Source organism: Ranitomeya imitator, chromosome 7 (genome assembly GCF_032444005.1).
Source record: "Ranitomeya imitator isolate aRanImi1 chromosome 7, aRanImi1.pri, whole genome shotgun sequence".
Taxonomy (NCBI): Eukaryota; Metazoa; Chordata; class Amphibia; order Anura; family Dendrobatidae; genus Ranitomeya; species Ranitomeya imitator.
Window position 1 is genome coordinate 207141129 of NC_091288.1, and position 20513 is coordinate 207161641.

At 47.8% G+C, this 20513-nt stretch overlaps 1 protein-coding gene across 1 annotated transcript in view; it reads left to right on the plus strand.

Annotated features, from left to right (window-relative positions):
• The window catches only part of PKD1 (polycystin 1, transient receptor potential channel interacting), a 117838-nt gene that overhangs the window by 87254 nt on the left and 10071 nt on the right, over positions 1 to 20513 (plus strand). The window contains exons 26-36 of the mRNA XM_069734596.1: positions 8660 to 8830; positions 9947 to 10090; positions 10174 to 10384; positions 11694 to 11820; positions 11902 to 12015; positions 12118 to 12167; positions 12377 to 12582; positions 18437 to 18512; positions 19038 to 19156; positions 19385 to 19593; positions 19676 to 19870. Coding sequence (XP_069590697.1) covers positions 8660 to 8830; positions 9947 to 10090; positions 10174 to 10384; positions 11694 to 11820; positions 11902 to 12015; positions 12118 to 12167; positions 12377 to 12582; positions 18437 to 18512; positions 19038 to 19156; positions 19385 to 19593; positions 19676 to 19870 — 1622 coding nt within the window. The remainder of the gene's footprint in view (positions 1 to 8659; positions 8831 to 9946; positions 10091 to 10173; positions 10385 to 11693; positions 11821 to 11901; positions 12016 to 12117; positions 12168 to 12376; positions 12583 to 18436; positions 18513 to 19037; positions 19157 to 19384; positions 19594 to 19675; positions 19871 to 20513) is intronic.

Genomic DNA, 20513 nt, shown 5'->3' on the forward strand with positions numbered 1-20513 from the left:
CACCCTGAAGATACTGAGTGGCCTAATTCACATAGGACAAACACCTGGGCGAGATATACCTGCCTCCATCTACCACACCAGCATGAGTCTTACAGTATATACATGTCTGTGTCTACCTCTGTGTATATACATATCTGCGTCTACCTCTGTGTATATACATGTCTGCGTCTACCTCTGTGTATATACATATCTGCGTCTACCTCTGTGTTTATACGTGTCTGCGTCTACCTCTGTGTTTATACGAGTCTGCGTCTACCTCTGTATATACACATGTCTGCGTCTACCTCTGTATATACGTGTCTGCGTCTACCTCTGTGTATATACATGTCTGCGTCTACCTCTGTGTATATACGTGTCTGCGTCTACCTCTGTGTTTATACGTGTCTGCGTCTACCTCTGTGTTTATACGTGTCTGCGTCTACCTCTGTATATACATGTCTGCGTCTACCTCTGTGTATATACGTGTCTGCGTCTACCTCTGTGTATATACATGTGTGCGTCTACCTCTGTATATACACATGTCTGCGTCTACCTCTGTGTATATACGTGTCTGCGTCTACCTCTGTGTTTATACGTGTCTGCGTCTACCTCTGTATATACACATGTCTGCGTCTACCTCTGTGTATATACGTGTCTGCGTCTACCTCTGTATATACACATGTCTGCGTCTACCTCTGTGTATATACATGTCTGCGTCTACCTCTGTGTATATACGTGTCTGCGTCTACCTCTGTGTATATACGTGTGTGCGTCTACCTCTGTATATACATGTCTGCGTCTACCTCTGTGTATATACGTGTCTGCGTCTTCCTCTGTGTATATACATGTCTGCGTCTACCTCTGTGTTTATACGTGTCTGCGTCTACCTCTGTATATACATGTCTGCGTCTACCTCTGTGTATATACGTGTCTGCGTCTACCTCTGTATATACATGTCTGCGTCTACCTCTGTGTATATACGTGTCTGCGTCTACCTCTGTATATACATGTCTGCGTCTACCTCTGTGTATATACGTGTCTGCGTCTACCTCTGTGTATATACACGTCTGCGTCTTCCTCTGTGTATATACATATCTGCGTCTACCTCTGTATATACACATGTCTGCGTCTACCTCTGTGTATATACGTGTCTGCGTCTACCTCTGTGTATATACGTGTGTGCGTCTACCTCTGTATATACATGTCTGCGTCTACCTCTGTGTATATACGTGTCTGCGTCTTCCTCTGTGTATATACATGTCTGCGTCTACCTCTGTGTTTATACGTGTCTGCGTCTACCTCTGTATATACATGTCTGCGTCTACCTCTGTGTATATACGTGTCTGCGTCTACCTCTGTGTATATACATGTCTGCGTCTACCTCTGTATATACATATCTGCGTCTACCTCTGTGTATATACATATCTGCGTCTACCTCTGTGTATATACATATAGGCCCTGGGCAAAGTTCTCATCTTTGGAGACCTCAATGCAAGAACAGGGAGAGAGAGAGACTTCCTGACCACGGATGGAAACATCTACATACTTGGAGCAGAGAATGACGGCCAAGACCCTGTACACACTGAGAGAAACAGCTATGACAGTACAGTCAACAAAAGTGGCAGAAAGCTCCTGAACGTATGTAAAAGTTTAGGACTTCATATCCTTAATGGACGATGCAAGGGTGACTCCTTAGGAAGGTATACACTAAACTCCCATGTAGGGAGGAGTGTAGTTGATTACGCCATTACAGACATGAACCTGGCAGATGTCAGCGCCTTCATAGTCACCCCACAAACGCACCTGTCAGACCACAGCCAACTTCTTCTGTACATGAAATCTACAGAGAAACCATCCACTCAGAAGTCACAGCAGAGCGGCCTCTTCACCCGGCCTCCATCCTATAAATGGTCCAAAATATCGGCACTAAGATATAAAGAAGCTTCCAGAAGACCTGAAATACAGCGGATGCTCCACCACTTCTACAACCTTGAGTACATGCCAAACCCAGAGGGAGTGAACCAAGCAGCAAAGGACCTCAACAATATATTCTACGCAATGGCCAGACTGTCCGACCTTAAAAAAGTCGACTACAAGAGACCAAAAGAAACACAGGTCAATGGCTGGTTTGACAGAGAATGTAAAGCTGTACGGAAGACCCTGAGAACAGCCTCCAACAAGAAACACAGAGACCCCAACCACCTGGGTCTGAGGGAAGCCTATGACTCCATACAAAAGCAGTACAAATCCATCCTCAGGAGGAAGAAGCAGAGTTACACGAAGCTCTACGAAGCTCAATCAACTCCAAGACGCCCTCCAAGACCACTCCTTCTGGGAACTATGGAACCACATGGACACCAAAGACAAGAAAAACAACAACCATATCCAAAATGGCAACCTCTGGCTCCAATACTTCAGAGACCTCTATAAAGACATTCCAAAGGAAGGACTAAGCCAAGAACAGGAAAACATAATGGCGAAACTAAAAGCAATGGAGGAAAAAATCAAAAACTTCCAAAACCCGGTGGATACACCTATAACACTACAGGAAGTAACCGAGAGACTCTCCTCCATAAGAAGTAGAAAAGCCGGTGGCCTAGATGGAATCCTACCAGAAATGCTGAAGTACAGCCCACCAGAAATACAGGCTGCAATGGTTAAACTCTTCAATATTGTACTGAGTGCCGGCTACTTCCCTCGTACCTGGAACCAAGGCCTCATCACACCCATCCACAAGAGTGGGGACAGGTATGACCCAGCCAACTACAGAGGCATATGCGTCAGCAGCAACCTGGGAAAACTGTTCAACAGTATCCTGAACAAGAGGATCCTCACCTTCCTCACCGAGCACAACGTCCTCAACAAGAGCCAAGCAGGGTTCATGCCGAACCACCGCACCACTGACCACATCTATACTCTGCACAGCCTCATTCAGAGACACATCTACAATACAAAGAATGGGAAGATATACGCCTGCTTTGTGGACTTTAAAAAGGCCTTTGATTCAGTGTGGCACCCGGGCTTATTCCTGAAACTGCTGGAGAGTGGAATAGGAGGAAAGACCTACGATGTCATCAAAAGCTCCTACACCGAGAGCAGCTGCAGCGTGAGTGTGAGCGGCAAAAGAACGGCTTATTTCCAGCAGAGCCGCGGAGTAAGACAAGGCTGCAGCCTAAGCCCAACGCTCTTCAACATCTACATCAACGAGCTGGCTACCGCCCTGGAATCCTCCTCAGCACCAGGACTCACCCTCCACGACGCTCAGGTGAAATTCCTGCTGTATGCAGATGACCTGCTGCTGCTGTCACCAACCGAGAAAGGCCTCCAGGACAACCTGAAAATCCTAGAGAAATTCAGCTCCACCTGGGCCCTACCGGTCAACCTAAAGAAAACCAACACCATGGTGTTCCAGAGGAGAAAGAGAAGATCAGACCAACACCCATCATTTATCCTCAACAACTGCGACCTCACAGGAACGGACAAATATACCTACCTGGGCCTAGAGATTCACCGGTCAGGGAACTTCAAACAAGCCATAGAGACCCTGAAAGACAAGGCCTGCAAAACCTTCTATGCCATCCGAAGGACACTCTACCATCTGAAGCCACCAGTGAGGGTCTGGCTAAAAATCTTCGACTCCATCATCGCCCCAATCCTCCTGTATGGCAGCGAAGTCTGGGGTCCTCACACCTACCCAGACTGGTCAAAGTGGGACTCCAGTCCAACAGAAATATTCCACCTGGAATTCTGCAAGCACCTTCTCCAGGTCCATCGGAGCACCTCCAACAGTGCTTGTCGGGCCGAGCTGGGCAGATTCCCTCTACACCTGACAGTTCTAAAGAGGGCGCTGTCATTCCGGGCTCACCTGCATAGGAGCAGTCCAAGCTCCCATCACCATAAAGCCCTGATACATGAAGGTGAAACAGAAAAACCAGAACCCCCGGAACAGCCCAGCCAAACCCAACCGGAGCAGAACACCAATCACAACAACCTGACAAAAGCCGGAATTAGGAAGATGGCAGATGAAGGCCAGGAGAGGTATGTCAGTGACTGGAAGAATGATATCATCAGCTCACAGAAACTGACCATGTACCGGAGCCTACAGAGAGACTACAGACTGGCCCCATATCTGGAGAAACTCCCGGACCCCAGAGACCGCCAGATCCTGAGCCGATATAGACTCAGCGCCCACAGTCTGGCCATCGAATGTGGCCGACACAGGCAGAGCTACAAGCCCAGGGAGGAAAGACTGTGCCAACACTGTGACCAGGAGGCCATAGAGGACGAAACCCACTTCCTGCTACACTGCTCCAAATACTCAGCAGTGAGGGACACTCACTTCAGGAGACTCTCACATCTCTTCCCAGACTTCATCACCATGAAGGAGGAAGAGAAAACATATATCTTGCTGGGAGAAGAAGAGAGAGCGGTGGAGATAGCAGCGCGGTATGTGAGCGAATGCCATAGACTGCGAGAAAGAGAACTATGATGCCATGGACTATAGCCCCCAACCTGGATCTGCCCCATCCACCTCCCCTATGCCATGGACTATAGCCCCCACAATGGACCTGCCCCATCCACCTCCCCTATGCCATGGACTATAGCCCCCAACCTGAACCTGCCCCATCCACCTCCCCTATGCCATGGACTATAGCCCCCAACCTGGATCTGCCCCATCCACCTCCCCTATGCCATGGACTATAGCCCCCAACCTGGATCTGCCCCATCCACCTCCCCCCACAGCTCCTACCCAACATCCCCTCAGTCCCTATCCCTATTGCCTCTATACACTTGCTTTGGCAAAACTGATGTGTATTTGGTCCTGCCAATAAAGCTTCTTTGAATCTTGAATCTTGAATCTTGAATCATGTCTGCGTCTACCTCTGTGTATATACGTGTCTGCGTCTACCTCTGTGTATATACGTGTGTGTGTCTACCTCTGTGTATATACATATCTGCGTCTACCTCTGTGTATATACATATCTGCGTCTACCTCTGTGTATATACATGTCTGCGTCTACCTCTGTGTATATACAGGTGTGCGTCTACCTCTGTGTATATACATATCTGCGTCTACCTCTGTGTATATACATGTCTGCGTCTTCCTCTGTGTATATACATGTCTGCGTCTACCTCTGTGTTTATACGTGTCTGCGTCTACCTCTGTATATACATGTCTGCGTCTACCTCTGTGTATATACGTGTCTGCGTCTACCTCTGTGTATATACATGTCTGCGTCTACCTCTGTATATACATATCTGCGTCTACCTCTGTGTATATACATATCTGCGTCTACCTCTGTGTATATACATATCTGCGTCTACCTCTGTGTATATACGTGTCTGCGTCTACCTCTGTGTATATACGTGTGTGTGTCTACCTCTGTGTATATACATATCTGCGTCTACCTCTGTGTATATACATATCTGCGTCTACCTCTGTGTATATACATGTCTGCGTCTACCTCTGTGTATATACAGGTGTGCGTCTACCTCTGTGTATATACATATCTGCGTCTACCTCTGTGTATATACATGTCTGCGTCTACCTCTGTGTATATACGTGTCTGCGTCTACCTCTGTGTATATACGTGTGTGCGTCTACCTCTGTGTATATACATGTCTGCGTCTACCTCTGTGTATATACGTGTGCGTCTACCTCTGTGTATATACATGTCTGCGTCTACCTCTGTGTATATACAGGTGTGCGTCTACCTCTGTGTATATACAGGTCTGCGTCTACCTCTGTGTATATACGTGTCTGTGTCTACCTCTGTGTATATACAGGTGGGCGTCTACCTCTGTGTATATACGTGTCTGTGTCTACCTCTGTGTATACACATGTCTGCGTCTACCTCTGTGTATATACAGGTGTGCATCTACCTCTGTGTATATACGTGTGTGCATCTACCTCTGTGTTTATACATGTGTGCGTCAACCTTTGTGTATATACGTGTGTGCATCTACCTCTGTGTACATACGTGTGTGCGTCTTCCTCTGTGTATATACATGTCTGCGTCTACCTCTGTGTATATAAGTGTGTGCGTCAACCTCTGTGTATATACGTGTGTGCGTCTACCTCTGTGTACATACGTGTGTGCGTCTACCTCTGTGTATATACAGGTGTGGGTCTACCTCTGTGTATATACGTGTGTGCGTCTACCTCTGTGTATATACGTGTGTGCGTCTACCTCTGTGTATATACGTGTGTACGTGTGTGCGTCTACCTCTGTGTATATACATGTGTGCGTCTACCTCTGTGAATATACAGGTGTGCATCTACCTCTGTGTATATACGTGTGTGCATCTACCTCTGTGTTTATACATGTGTGCGTCAACCTTTGTGTATATACGTGTGTGCGTCTACCTCTGTGTACATACGTGTGTGCGTCTACCTCTGTGTATATACATGTCTGCGTCTACCTCTGTGTATATACAGGTGTGCGTCTTCCTCTGTGTATATACATGTCTGCGTCTACCTCTGTGTATATAAGTGTGTGCGTCAACCTCTGTGTATATACGTGTGTGCGTCTACCTCTGTGTACATACGTGTGTGCGTCTACCTCTGTGTATATACGTGTGTACGTGTGTGCGTCTACCTCTGTGTATATACAGGTGTGCGTCTACCTCTGTGTATATACAGGTCTGCGTCTACCTCTGTGTATATACGTGTGTGCGTCTACCTCTGTGTATATACGTGTGTGCGTCTACCTCTGTGTATATACGTATCTGCGTCTACCTCTGTGTATATACAGGTGGGCGTCTACCTCTGTGTATATACGTGTGTGCGTCTACCTCTGTGTATATACATGTCTGCGTCTACCTCTGTGTATATACAGGTGTGCGTCTTCCTCTGTGTATATACATATCTGCGTCTACCTCTGTGTATATAAGTGTGTGCGTCAACCTCTGTGTATATACATGTCTGCGTCTACCTCTGTGTATATAAGTGTGTGCGACAACCTCTGTGTATATACGTGTGTGCGTCTACCTCTGTGTACATACGTGTGTGCGTCTACCTCTGTGTATATACGTGTCTGCGTCTACCTCTGTGTATATACAGGTGTGCGTCTACCTCTGTGTATATACGTGTGTGCGTCTACCTCTGTGTATATACGTGTGTGCGTCTACCTCTGTGTATATACGTGTGTACGTGTGTGCGTCTACCTCTGTGTATATACAGGTGTGCGTCTACCTCTGTGTATATACATGTGTGCGTCTACCTCTGTGTATATACGTGTGTGCGTCTACCTCTGTGTATATACGTGTGTGCGTCTACCTCTGTGTATATACATGTCTGCGTCTACCTCTGTGTATATACGTGTGTGCGTCTACCTCTGTGTATATACGTGTCTGCGTCTACCTCTGTGTATACACATGTCTGCGTCTACCTCTGTGTATATACAGGTGTGCATCTACCTCTGTGTATATACAGGTGTGCATCTACCTCTGTGTTTATACATGTGTGCGTCTACCTCTGTGTATATACATGTGTGCGTCTACCTCTGTGTATATACTTGTCTGCGTCTACCTCTGTGTATATACAGGTGGGCGTCTACCTCTGTGTATATACAGGTGGGCGTCTACCTCTGTGTATATACATGTCTGCGTCTACCTCTGTGTATATACATGTGTGCGTCTACCTCTGTGTATATACGTGTGTGCGTCTACCTCAGTGTATATACGTGTCTGCGTCTACCTCTGTGTATATACGTGTGTGCGTCTACCTCTGTGTATATACGTGTGTGCGTCTACCTCTGTGTATATACCTGTGTGCGTCTACCTCTGTGTATATACAGGTGTGCGTCTACCTCTGTGTATATACGTGTGTGCGTCTACCTCTGTGTATATACGTGTCTGCGTCTACCTCTGTGTATATACGTGTGTGCGTCTACCTCTGTATATACATGTCTGCGTCTACCTCTGTGTATATACAGGTGTGCGTCTACCTCTGTGTATATACATGTGTGCGTCTACCTCTGTGTATATACAGGTGTGCGTCTACCTCTGTGTATATACAGGTGTGCGTCTACCTCTGTGTATATACATGTCTGCGTCTACCTCTGTGTATATACATGTCTGCGTCTACCTCTGTGTATATACAGGTGTGCGTCTACCTCTGTGTATATACATGTCTGCGTCTACCTCTGTGTATATACATGTCTGCGTCTACCTCTGTGTATATACCTGTGTGCGTCTACCTCTGTGTATATACCTGTGTGCGTCTACCTCTGTGTATATACGTGTGTGCGTCTACCTCTGTGTATATACATGTCTGCGTCTACCTCTGTGTATATACATGTCTGCGTCTACCTCTGTGTATATACATGTCTGCGTCTACCTCTGTGTATATACGTGTGTGCGTCTACCTCTGTATATACATGTCTGCGTCTACCTCTGTGTATATACGTGTGTGCGTCTACCTCTGTGTATATACATGTCTGCGTCTACCTCTGTGTATATACATGTGTGCGTCTACCTCTGTGTATATACATGTGTGCGTCTACCTCTGTGTATATACAGGTGTGCGTCTACCTCTGTGTATATACATGTCTGCGTCTACCTCTGTGTATATACCTGTGTGCGTCTACCTCTGTGTATATACATGTCTGCGTCTACCTCTGTGTATATACATTCGTCTGTAATCTACAATGCCAGTCCTCGCCGTCTCCCCGCTCAGGCACCACCGCTCACGTTGGCATCAGTCTGTACGGAGTGGACAGTAAAAGCGGGCACCGCCATCTGGACGGAGAGAACACCTTCCACAGGAACAGCGTGGACGTCTTCCAGATCGCAACAGAGAAGAGTTTGGGAAACGTGTGGAAAGTCCGTCTGTGGCACGATAATAAAGGTAACGGGACGATGGACTCCGGGCTAGAGCCAGAACAATTTGGGGGGTCTCTTCTGTCCCCTGAAATGTTACCTGGGCTCTCATGGTACGGAGAATCCTCTTTCTTATGCAGATTCGAATGTACATGGTCGCATTAAGTCCTCCAGAGCAGCGCTCACTGTCACCAGTGCCCTAGGATCACACATACACTCCATTTATATGATCCCAGTGTACAGCCGTCATGGCTTCCTTCCCTCAGACTGTATACAGAGATTTCCACCTATATACGGCTCTTCAAATATTCACCAACAATCCATTTCTTGTCTTCGCTTTTCTGACTTAGATTAGGTTATTATCGTTAGAGACGCCCGTAACCATTTGTGTCTAGACAATAATTGTTTTATGTAAATGAGGCTTTAGTTGATTGGCTGCTAGTTAATATGATTGTACACTGCCATCCTGTGGCAGAAAAGGGAACTACACATCAAGGGCTATCCTCGCGTTTAGAGCTACTTTGCTAACAATATATATTTAAAGACAAATCCAGCACTGATTTGCACAGTAAAAGGGTTGTGCAGCCTAGTCGCACCTCTTTGGCACTGCTCAGATATTTCTCCTACTGGATATATCACACAACCGGTTACTTATTAGAAAAATCTCCCAGCGTGGATTTTTTTTGTGAATGTCATTTCCCTTTAAATTTTTCACTAGTAGACCGACATGTTTTGCGGGTTATATACATTAGCAGCACAAGCTCACCCTCTATACTTAGGGGTCTTCTTTAATCCCTTAACAACCAGCCATGTATATGTAAATCATAGGCTCAGGAGCAAGTGCCAGATGTGCTATACAGTCAGCACCTGCTCCTGACAGTAGCGACCAGAGCTAGCTCCGATCCCTGCCATTTAGCAATTTAGATGCTGCTAGTAATCACTGACCGATTTATAAATGATTCTAATCACTGTGCATTAAATGGGGTGCAGATAGGTTGCCCCCCATGATTTTATAGGTCTCAGCTGCTGCCTTCTTCAGTCTCACATGGAGGCTGCAGCTGCATCTCCCTCCTCCCTCTCTTTTATTTTACTCTTTTATACAAAAGTCCAGTTCTCTGATAGTGACGTGAATGTGTTTGGACAGGACTCAGCCCCTCTTGGTACGTGCAGCACGTCATCATCAAGGACCTGCAGCGCAGTAAGAATCACTTCTTCCTGGTCAATGACTGGTTGTCCGTGGGACAGGAGGAGAATGGCCGGCGGGTGGAGAAGGAAATCTTCGCGGCCAGTGAGTGTTTTTCCGAACTTTTACAAATTGTGTATGATTTTAGCCAAGAAGCTCAATGTGAAGCTGTTTCCTTCATGATTCAGGTGAGACAGAACTGAAGAGATTCTCCCGCATCTTTATGGCTGAACTCCAGCGAGGAATCACTGAAAAGCATGTTTGGCTGTCAATGTGGGACCGACCTCCCCGCAGCCGCTTCACCCGCGTCCAGAGAGCCACCTGCTGCGCTCTTCTCATATTCCTGTTCCTGTGTGCGAACGCTGTGTGGTACGGTGTGGTGGGAGATAAGAATCATGGGTAAGTAATCCCGTATTATACTCCAGAGCTGCACTCACTATTCTGCTGGTGCAGTCACTGTGTACATACATTACTGATCCTGAGTTACCTCCTGTATTATACTCCAGAGCTGCACTCACTATTCTGCTGGTGCAGTGACTGTGTACATACATTACATTACTGATCCTGAGTTATATCCTGTGTTATACTCCAGAGCTGCACTCACTATTCTGCTGGTGCAGTCACTGAGTACATACATTACATTACAGATCCTGAGTTACATCCTGCATTATACCCCAGAGCTGCACTCAGTATTCTGCTGGTGCAGTCACTGTGTACATACATTACATTACTGATCCTGAGTTATATCCTGTATTATACCCCAGAGCTGCACTCACTATTCTGCTGGTGCAGTCACTGTGCACATACATTACATTACTGATCCTGAGTTACCTCCTGTATTATACCCCAGAGCTGCACTTACTATTCTGCTGGTGCAGTCACTGTGTACATACATTACATTACTGATCCCGAGTCACCTCCTGTATTATACCCCAGAGCTGCACTCACTATTCTGCTGGTGCAGTCACTGTGTACATACATTACATTACTGATCCTGAGTTATATCCTGCATTATACCCCAGAGCTGCACTTACTATTCTGCTGGTGCAGTCACTGTGTACATACATTACATTACTGATCCCGAGTCACCTCCTGTATTATACCCCAGAGCTGCACTCACTATTCTGCTGGTGCAGTCACTGTGTACCTACATTACATTACTGGTCCTGAGTTACATCCTGTATTATACCCCAGAGCTGCACTCACTATTCTGCTGGTGCAGTCACTGTGTACATACATTACATTACTGATCCTGAGTTACATCCTGTATTATACCCCAGAGCTGAACTCACTATTCTGCTGGTGCAGTCACTGTGTACATACATTACATTACTGATCCTGAGTTACATTCTGTATTATACCCCAGAGCTGCACTCACTATTCTGCTGGTGCAGTCACTGTGTACATATATTACATTACTGATCCTGAGTTACATCCTGTATTATACCCCAGAGCTGCACTCACTATTCTGCTGGTGCAGTCACTGTGTACATACATTACATTACTGATCCTGAGCTACATCCTGTATTATACCCCAGAGCTGAACTCACTATTCTGCTGGTGCAGTCACTGTGTACATACATTACATTACTGATCCTGAGTTACATCCTGTATTATACTCCAGAGCTGCACTCCCTATTCTGCTGATAGAGATTGGACTGTAAATTCTAACTTGTATAAAGCTAAATTCGTGTTTCTGGTTTCTCAGGGATAGAGCGGTGTCGGAGTCTGTTCCCCTCAGCGTGGACTCGGTGGCGGTGGGCCTGGTGACCAGCGTGCTGGTGTACCCCATCTACCTCTTCATTCTCTACCTGTTCAGACGAGCCCGCAGTAAGGTGAGGCTCATGCCGGCTGGCAGACATCACATCTGCCTGTGTTTTTTTAGTGTTTTTACGTTGTGCTTTTTCTCCCCCCAGACCTGTGTCCGGCCGTCCCTGACATACTTTGAGCAACACTCTCTAGAAATTGATAATTACTTGGACACGGTGATGGAGAGCTCCTTCATGGCGTACACAGGGAACCATGGCGAGGTGAGGAAGTAATGGCTGCCCTCTTGTATCCTCGCCGTGTGGGGATTTATTTGTCCTCGGACCTTGCCTTGTGTGACCTTCTCCTCACATTACATCCCACAGGCTTTCTCCAACCAAACCAAAACAGAGATTCCTGTGGAGGACACAAAGAGGTGAGTGGTGGACCCATATATATGTATTCAATGGAACCGCTTAGATGCCGAGGTTGCTATTGACGGCAGCTTCTTGGGGGGTTATACTATTGTACTGGGAGCTCACAGATTTGGTGTCAGCTGTATAGTACAGCCGGCGCACACCATTGTTGGGTAATTGGAGTAAATTTCTGCTCTGGTGACGTAGATATCTTCCTTCCTCCGCACAGCTTCATCCAGTGGAATACTAATGAGGGTGTGCTCAGCTGGCCCGACCTCCTCAGCGATCCGTCCATCATGGGCAACACCATCCAAAAGTTGGAGCGACACCGAACCAGCTGTAACATTGGGTTAGATGCCAGCTGCCACCCCAGCGAGGACGATAGTGTGGTCCTAGGACTACCACAGTCCTTACCCCTACAGATTGTAGCATCAGGTAAATGGGGGGCCTGGGGTACAGTGTGTAGACATTTTAGGGCTGATTCCCACCACGTTCTCCTCCCTAGGCGAGCCGTGTCGGTAACATGACTAGACTGGGACAACTAACGCATATCTAACAATAGTCCCTTTTTCTCTATCGCCTCATTGGGGGACACAGGAACCATGGGGTGTATGCTGCTGCCACTAGGAGGCTGACACTATGCAAATAAAAAAGTTAGCTCCTCCTCTGCAGTGTACACCCCACCGACTGGAAGTAGGATATTCAGTTTAGCTTAGTGTCAGTAGGAGGTGGACACGGGTCTTTCATTAGACCCTTATCTACCTCAATGTGCGTCGTTTCTTTTCAGGTACCACGGAGGGATACAGGGTGGTCAGTCACACCTGTAGTCCCACAAAGAGACTATGAGTACGGCGTGTACTGCCACCCCGTATCCTCATATGTCTGGTCGGCAGGACCCCAGCCCCTAACACTGAAGCGTGCTGAGGTGATTCAGACCCGGGCCTGCCTCCGTCTCCCACCCACTCGCCCACCAGAGCCTGTCGGTTCGAGGAGACACGGACGTCCCACTATGCTGGATTATCGGACGTCCGATCTTGGATGGGGAGGTACTCTCTCTCTCTCCCCCCAGGTACAGAGATAAGAAGATCACAGAAGAAAGAAGATCGGGAAAGAAGAAAAAAAAAATAAAAAATTCCTTTTTCCTGTCTCAGAGCAGGCTTTTCAGCATGTGTCCCTGCAGTGTGCGCTTTTTCACTCCTGGACCTGGTCACCCTCTTGTGACTGCCATTTTTCCTATTGATCCAGATTGTACTTGTTTCCTGTGGAGCCTTCTCTTCCTGGCACAGCAGCCCTACAGTCTGGAGCTGAATACAGGATGACTGCACCTACTGTGAGTAGCTGCTCTGCAGCCCGACACTCTCCTCGGCTCTCCTATTCCCTAATGTTCTGGCATCAGTTAATGGGTCTGCTCATCATGAACCCACCGGCCAGGAGTTCCTACCCCGGGTGAGACAGAGGCCCCTATCCCTGGGTGGGCTTTCCTTCTGTCTCGGTCTGTGGCGGACTTCACCAGGATGTCACGTCCCTGGTGTCCGTGCTTGACAGATTGTCCCTCCCAGCCCCCCGCAGTTGCCAGTGGGTCACAGGATTCTCCATCCGGCCTTTTCAACACAGGTCACAAGAGATCCAGACAGGAGCGAAATTCTGTCCTTTTCCCGATCCATCTCGCCCTCCGGTCTGGCACGGTGAGATCCCTCTTCCAGATCCTCCTCTCCCGAGTCAGACGGGCGTCCTCGGTCATGTTTTCAGAGGAAGATTCAGACTTTGTTTCACTACAGGCCTCTAGCATGAGTGATAGGGTGCAAAGCCTTATTATTGCAGTCAACCAGACCTTAGGCATCATGGATACATCTACGGAACCCGCAGAAAAGGCGGTTTCGTTTAGACGGTCAAAACCAACTTCCAAGGTCTTTGCTCTACACACTGAATTTGTTGTGGTACTTGCCAGGGGAAAGGTGAACCATACCAGATGCTTTCAGACAGGGAAGCGTCTCGGCATCCTATATCCCTTCTCCCCTGAGCTCATCGCTAACTGGACTGATTTCTCGGCAGCGGACTCGTCGGTCCCCAGACTGTCCGCCAACATGGTCCTTCGACTTTTCTAATGCAGCATCCCTCATGGATTCCAAAGATACAAGTATAGAATCGCTGGAAAAATCAGCCTTTTGAAGTGGCTGCTTCTGCTTTGTGCCTCGGCCATTGCCTCTACCTGGGTCTCAAGGACCACAGCTAGATGGACCAAACAGCCTTGTAAGGGTACCACGGCTGGACCTCTTCCGGGGGAGCTGGCCGACCTGACGTACCAGATTTCCTATGCAGGGAAATATTTGGTAGCTGTCTCCCTAGATGCGTGTCTTGTGCAGCTCAGGTATCCAGCAATATGGTGACCATCTGGCGGAATATTTGGCTCAAGACATGGCAGGTGGACTTGTTTTCAAAGAAGTCCCTTACCAGCCTCCCTTTCCAGGGGGCCCGTCTTTGACTACATGCTGGAACAAATTATTAAGGACGCAACGGGAGGCACGAGCGTCGCTGGCCTCCCCTGATATGGCAGTTCAGCTCCCTTTTTGTCCTTTCGCTGGTTCGTGGCGTCAGAATATTCCTCTGGCTAGCACAGACCGCGGTCTCGCCTGGCTAGAGAAAAGGCTTCCTTCAAGCCTACCCCTTCCTGGCGTTCCCTCAATTCCCATGGTAGGTCCACCAGGCCCAGACCTGGCAGATCTTCCTTGGCATAACTCGTGCTAAGGGCCCAGTGTTCCTCCCAGTTTGGGCGGGCGTCTGTTTTGTTTTTTTCTTTTTTGCAGGGATGTTTGGCTTGCCTCAGTCGAGGTCAGGGAGGTGGTATCCTCTGGATACAAGATGGGGTTCGCTTCGCGGCCCCGGAATCGCTTCTTCGAATCCCACCCTCTACAAGATCCTAATCTGATCCCAGGTTTCTTTGTGTCCATTGCCTTTCTTCTTTGTTCGGAGGTTATCGTTTCCATCTCAGTAGGAACGCTTCACAGGTTTCTATTCAAACCTGCTTGTAGTGCCGAAGAACAACGGCGCAGTTCGACCCATCTGGTTCCTAAGTTAGTGAACAAAAGGTTCTGCCTGCGGCATTTCAGGATGGAGTCCCTCTGTTCAGTATTGGCTTGCATGGAACCACAGGAATTCCTGTTCTCCATAGATATCCAAGAAGCCTATCTCGATGTTCTGATTTTCCCAGCACACCTGTGTCTCCTGCGTTTCGTGGTGCAGAAGAGTCATTTCTAGTTCATCGCCCTGCCACTCGGTCTTGCGACCGCACCCAGTGTCTTCATAAAGATCATGGCTACATTTATGGCCATTTTGAGGATCACGGGCCTAGTGCTCATTCCGTACCTCGAAGACATCAAGGCTCCGCCCCCCTCTCAGGCCCAGGAGAGTGACAATCATCCGACTCCCTGTCCCGTTTCTGGTGGCTGGTCAGCAGAACAAAGTCTTGTCTTGTTCCGAGTCAGTGCCTCGTCTTCTAAGGCATGCTGTTCGACACCTGTCAGTTGAGGGTTTTTTGTTATTTTTTTCTTCTCAAGGAGAAACGGGCAATTCTCCAGGACGGAGTTTTCTGCAAGGCCCTCGGCTGCCTTCCTTCCGTTCAGCAATGAAGGTCCTGGGACGAATGGTGGCAGCATCGGAAGCGTTCCCTTTTTTCGCTGTTCCACTTCAGTAGGCCATCCTTTCTCAGTGGGACAGGTTGGTGCTGTCTCTGGATCGTCCGATTCGGCCTTCCGTCCGATTCTAATGGTCTCTCAGCTGGTGGCTGTCATCCCCTCTCATTCCCCAGGTCCGGTCCTTCCTTCTCGCCCATGGCAGGTGGTGACGACGGTCGCCAGCCTTCCCGGCTGGGGCACGGTTTCCCACAATCCGTCAGTTAAAGGGGCGTTGGTCGGAGCAAGATTCCCCTCTGCCGATCGACATCCTTGAGATAGCGCCCATTCTTCTGTCCCTGAGTCACTGGGAAAAGGTTCTCAGAGGTCTGCCAGTCAGAATCCAGACGTCCAATGCCACGGCTGTGGCATATGTCAAACACCATGGAGGGAATCAGTCTCTTGGAAATGGCGGAGGTATCCAAGATCCTCTTCTGGGCAGAGGCGACGGTTCCGGCACTATCCGCAGTGCATATTCCCGGTGTTGGCAACTAGGCCGCGGTGTTTTTCTCTGCCACGAGGGCCTTTCGGCAGGAGAGTGGTCCCTGCATCGGGAGGTCTTCCTTCAAATTTGCCTTTGATGGGGATCTCCGGACGCGGATCTCTTGGTGTCGCGACTGCTTAGGAAGGTTCCACCGTTTATTTCCAGGTCCGCGACCCTCTTGTAGTGGAGACCGATGCTTTGGCCATTCCTGGGTCGCATTTTGTATTTCCCTATCTGTTTCCTCCCCTTCCCTTCTTCCCAGGCTGTTGAAGATCATTGCGGAGGGGGTGCCGGTCTTTCTGATCGCACCAGATTGGCCCAGAAGGTTCTGGTTCGCTGAGATCGCCAATCTCCTCGCGGACTTCCTCTGGAGGCCCCAGACAGGCCAGATCTTCTGTCCCAAGGACCGATCTGCCACCAGAGTTCTTGGTTGCTCAATTTAACATCTTGGCTGTTGAATCCTTCCATTTGGCCTTTTCTCAAGGCGGGACTTGATGCTGGCCTTGACCTTAGTCCTCTAAAGGGTCAGGTAGCAACGCTTTCCATTCTCTTTCTGAAGTCCCATTTCAGAAGTCCTTGACTTCCCGTTCTCAGGTCAGATATTTAGATCTGAGAGACCTCGGTGGTTGATACCTCTTAATGGATAACTGAAAAGATGGTAGCAAATTGCAAACCTTCGAGACTTCTCAGGCCTCTTCATCAGGCATAGACTAATTCAATTCCAAATATTTTATCTACTGGCTATCACGGTACAAGGATATATATCCGTCCCGTTCTCAGGTCAGAACTTTTCTTCAAGGAGTGGTGCATGCAGCTCTCTTGTACCGGACTCTCGTGGATCCCAAGGAGCTTAATCTTGTTCTGGAGGCTGTGGGGTTCCCCCCCTTGAACCTCCCCATGAGGCCTCACTGTCTGTTCTGTCCTGCAAGGTGTCGTTTCTGGTGGCCATCACCTCCATTAGGCGCGTCTCGGAGTTGGTGGCTCTCTCCTGTCGCCCCATTTCTTGGTTCTTCACCAAGATAAGGTAGTTTACGGCCATCGTCGCCTTTTCTTCCCAGGGTGGTGTCCTCCTTGTTACTTCAATAAGATCGTCCTTCCCACCTTTTTGTTCTGCTCCGACCTATTCTCTGGAGCGTTCGCTGAACAGGCCAGACCTGGTCAGGGCGGTGAGGATCTATTTGTCTAGGACCACCTTCTTTAGGAAGACGGACCGTCTATTTGTCATTCCAGACGGTGCGCCAAGAGGCCTGCCAGCCTCCAAGGTTATGATTGTTCTCTGGATCAGACCTGCTATTCTGGAGGCTTACCAGGTCAGGAACAGAGTGACTCCTCCTGGGATTAAGACTCACTCTGCCCCGGGCAGTGGGCGCCTCCTGGGCGGTACACCATGGGGCATCTGCCCTACAACTTTGCAAGGCAACCTGGTGTTCCATTCACTCATTTGCCAAATGTTATAAGCTCCATACCTACGCTTTGGCAGTTGCCAGCCTAGGCGGAAGGATCTTGCAGGCGGCAGTGGTAAGTTCTCCGACCTGAATGGAGTTTTTTTCTGCTGTTCCCACCCCAGGGACTGCTTTGGGACATCCCATGGTTCCTGTGTCCCCCAATGAGGCGATAGAGAAAACAGGATTTTTGGTTGCTTACCGTAAAATCTGTTTCTCGGAGCCTTCATTGGGGGACACAGCACCCTCCCAAGTTGAACAGCTCTGTTTTATTGTTATATTGTCACAGTTTGACTTTCTATCTTTAACATGTTACTTCTCCTACTGCTTTTTTCACTAACTGAATATCCTACTTCCAGTCGGTGGGGTGTACACTGCAGAGGAGGAGCTAACTTTTTTATTTGCATAGTGTCAGCCTCCTAGTGGCAGCAGCATACACCCCATGGTTCCTGTGTCCCCCAATGAAGGCTCCGAGAAACAGATTTTACGGTAAGCAACCAAAAATCCTGTTTTTACGGGACTGAGCGGCTATCAGGGTGGGGCTTATATACATTTGCATAAAATAGGCGGTTCTGTTAGTTTTAGGGGTGTGTCCAAACAATAAAAGAGTGAGACTTATAAGTGTCCTATAATTTGCAAGTCATGCTTTATGTAATTATGCAAATTAAGTCACGTATCTGATCTTTTTCTCAAAGATGGAGTCAGCAGCATGTCCCTTCCACAAGATCTTAGAAGGATGTCCCGGACCGATACCGATCTTCTGTCGGACTTGTAAGTAAATGTGTGAAGATCTCTCCCGATCAGAAATCGTGCTTTGAGATAGATTTGCTGGTCGAGATGTTATTTTTTGGCTAATGACCCTTCTCAGCTCCCATCTACCTCTTTGGGAGCTGAGCGGCAGTACCCAAGTTTGACCACTACGTGGTGTATGGAGCTGCGGTGTTACAGGTCTGTGTGGCCATAAGGTGCGCTAATAGCTGATTGGTTGGGAAACGGCTGACGGACCGCCTCCGATCCCAAGAATAGGTTGTCGATACTCTACTCCTGGACGCCCCCTTCTTATGCTCCTCCCCCTTGTAAATCGATACAAAGCTCTTCTGATTGGATAAATAATTGCTGGCTGTTTGAGTTGTGTAGAGGTACCTGATTGGCTGCGTGTAACTCCTCCTCTGATCTGCTGGGATTTGCTGCTCTGCCCGATGTAGAGAGAGCTGCTTCATTCTGTGTGTGGGCACAGAGCCATTCCACTGGGGAAAATAACAAGTAACGTGTGACGGTTTTACATCGCTTCCACAGATCGAACCCGTTTGGCGATAAGACAGAAACCATAATGTTGGAGAAATTGAATGACAAAGGACAGACTTTATCTGGATCTGCCAGGGATGTGACTAAATCAGTCAAGTCCAACCGGACAGGTAACAATAGGACTTCATTATACATAGTCACATTAATATAATAGGACATATGTGTATTGGTAGTGTATATAGGGGCTGTATACATTTAGCTCCCTCTAGTGGTGGCCGTATGCAGGTATAATGTTAGCATTACCCTCTGTGCAGGGATCCTGGGCTCTGGCTGCTATAATGGTAAACGAATATGACTTGATGTTAATAGTCTCGTCTTCCCCCTTTCTCTCCCGACAGTCATCACAGATGCTTTTCAGAGACGCCGGCCGATGCTGCCATCTTGGTGCACCCGTGTGGCTCATGTGCTCAGCTGCTTTTTCCTCCTCACATGTTTTGCCGTGTCGGTGTGGATAGGGGTGGGCTTCACCTCCAGCGTGGGTCTTATGTGGCTAATCTCTGGAATATTCGGCTTCCTCTGCTCATTCTTTGTCTTGGAACCCTTAAAAGTAATTCTTGACTTCCCCATTTTCTGATTTCTTTTTTCCAATAATTTTATCCTTCAAAAATGTTTCTTTTATTCCAACCCAGGTTCTCATGGAGGCCTTATATATTGCTCTGGTGGTGAAGCGTCTGTACCCAGAAGAAGAGGACACTCTTGTAGAGTGCCCCCTTGTGGAGCAAGTTTCGGAGCGTATCACCAAGGTCCGACCACCTCAGGGGTTTGCCTTGTTCCAGGCCAGAGAAGAAGCGCGGAAGGTGAAACTGCTACATAGAATGCTCAAGGTAAACGCTCCATTCATAACTGCACCTTTACCTCCAAAAAATAATGAATACCACTGCTGGCTGTCAGTGCGCTCTGTGATGTGTTTGTGTATATGTACAGTATATATATGTATTTGAATCCAGCGAGACTGGTGGTGTGTGGTGCCGGCTCTGGGCAGGTACCGGCTGTGTTTTACAGCCAACATCTTTCTCGTGCAGCAGCAATCAGAGCTAGCTCCGATCTCTGTTTTAACTCCTTAATGCCACTGTCACTTATCTGCAGCTCTTCACATACGCTCCCCATGACGTGATCGTGGCCCGCCGATGGCTTCATAGGAGGCGGTACTAGATACTACAATACCGTGTTATTGCAGTATATATTGTAACCGATCAACCGCCTACAGAGTCTAAAAAAAATAATATGTAAAGTAAAAAAAAATTATATATTTTTAAATATTAGAAAAATAATAATAATTTATCGTCCTCCTCTTCCAAATTTAAAACAAATTAAATTAAATTTAAAGAAATAATGAAAAAAAAAAAACATATTCAGTGTGACCGTGTCTGTAAAAGGCTAATCTATTAAAATATAAAGTTATTTATAAAAAAAATTCAAAAACAAAAATGCAGTGGTTTTTTTTTACTTTGCATCGCTCGCCCCAAA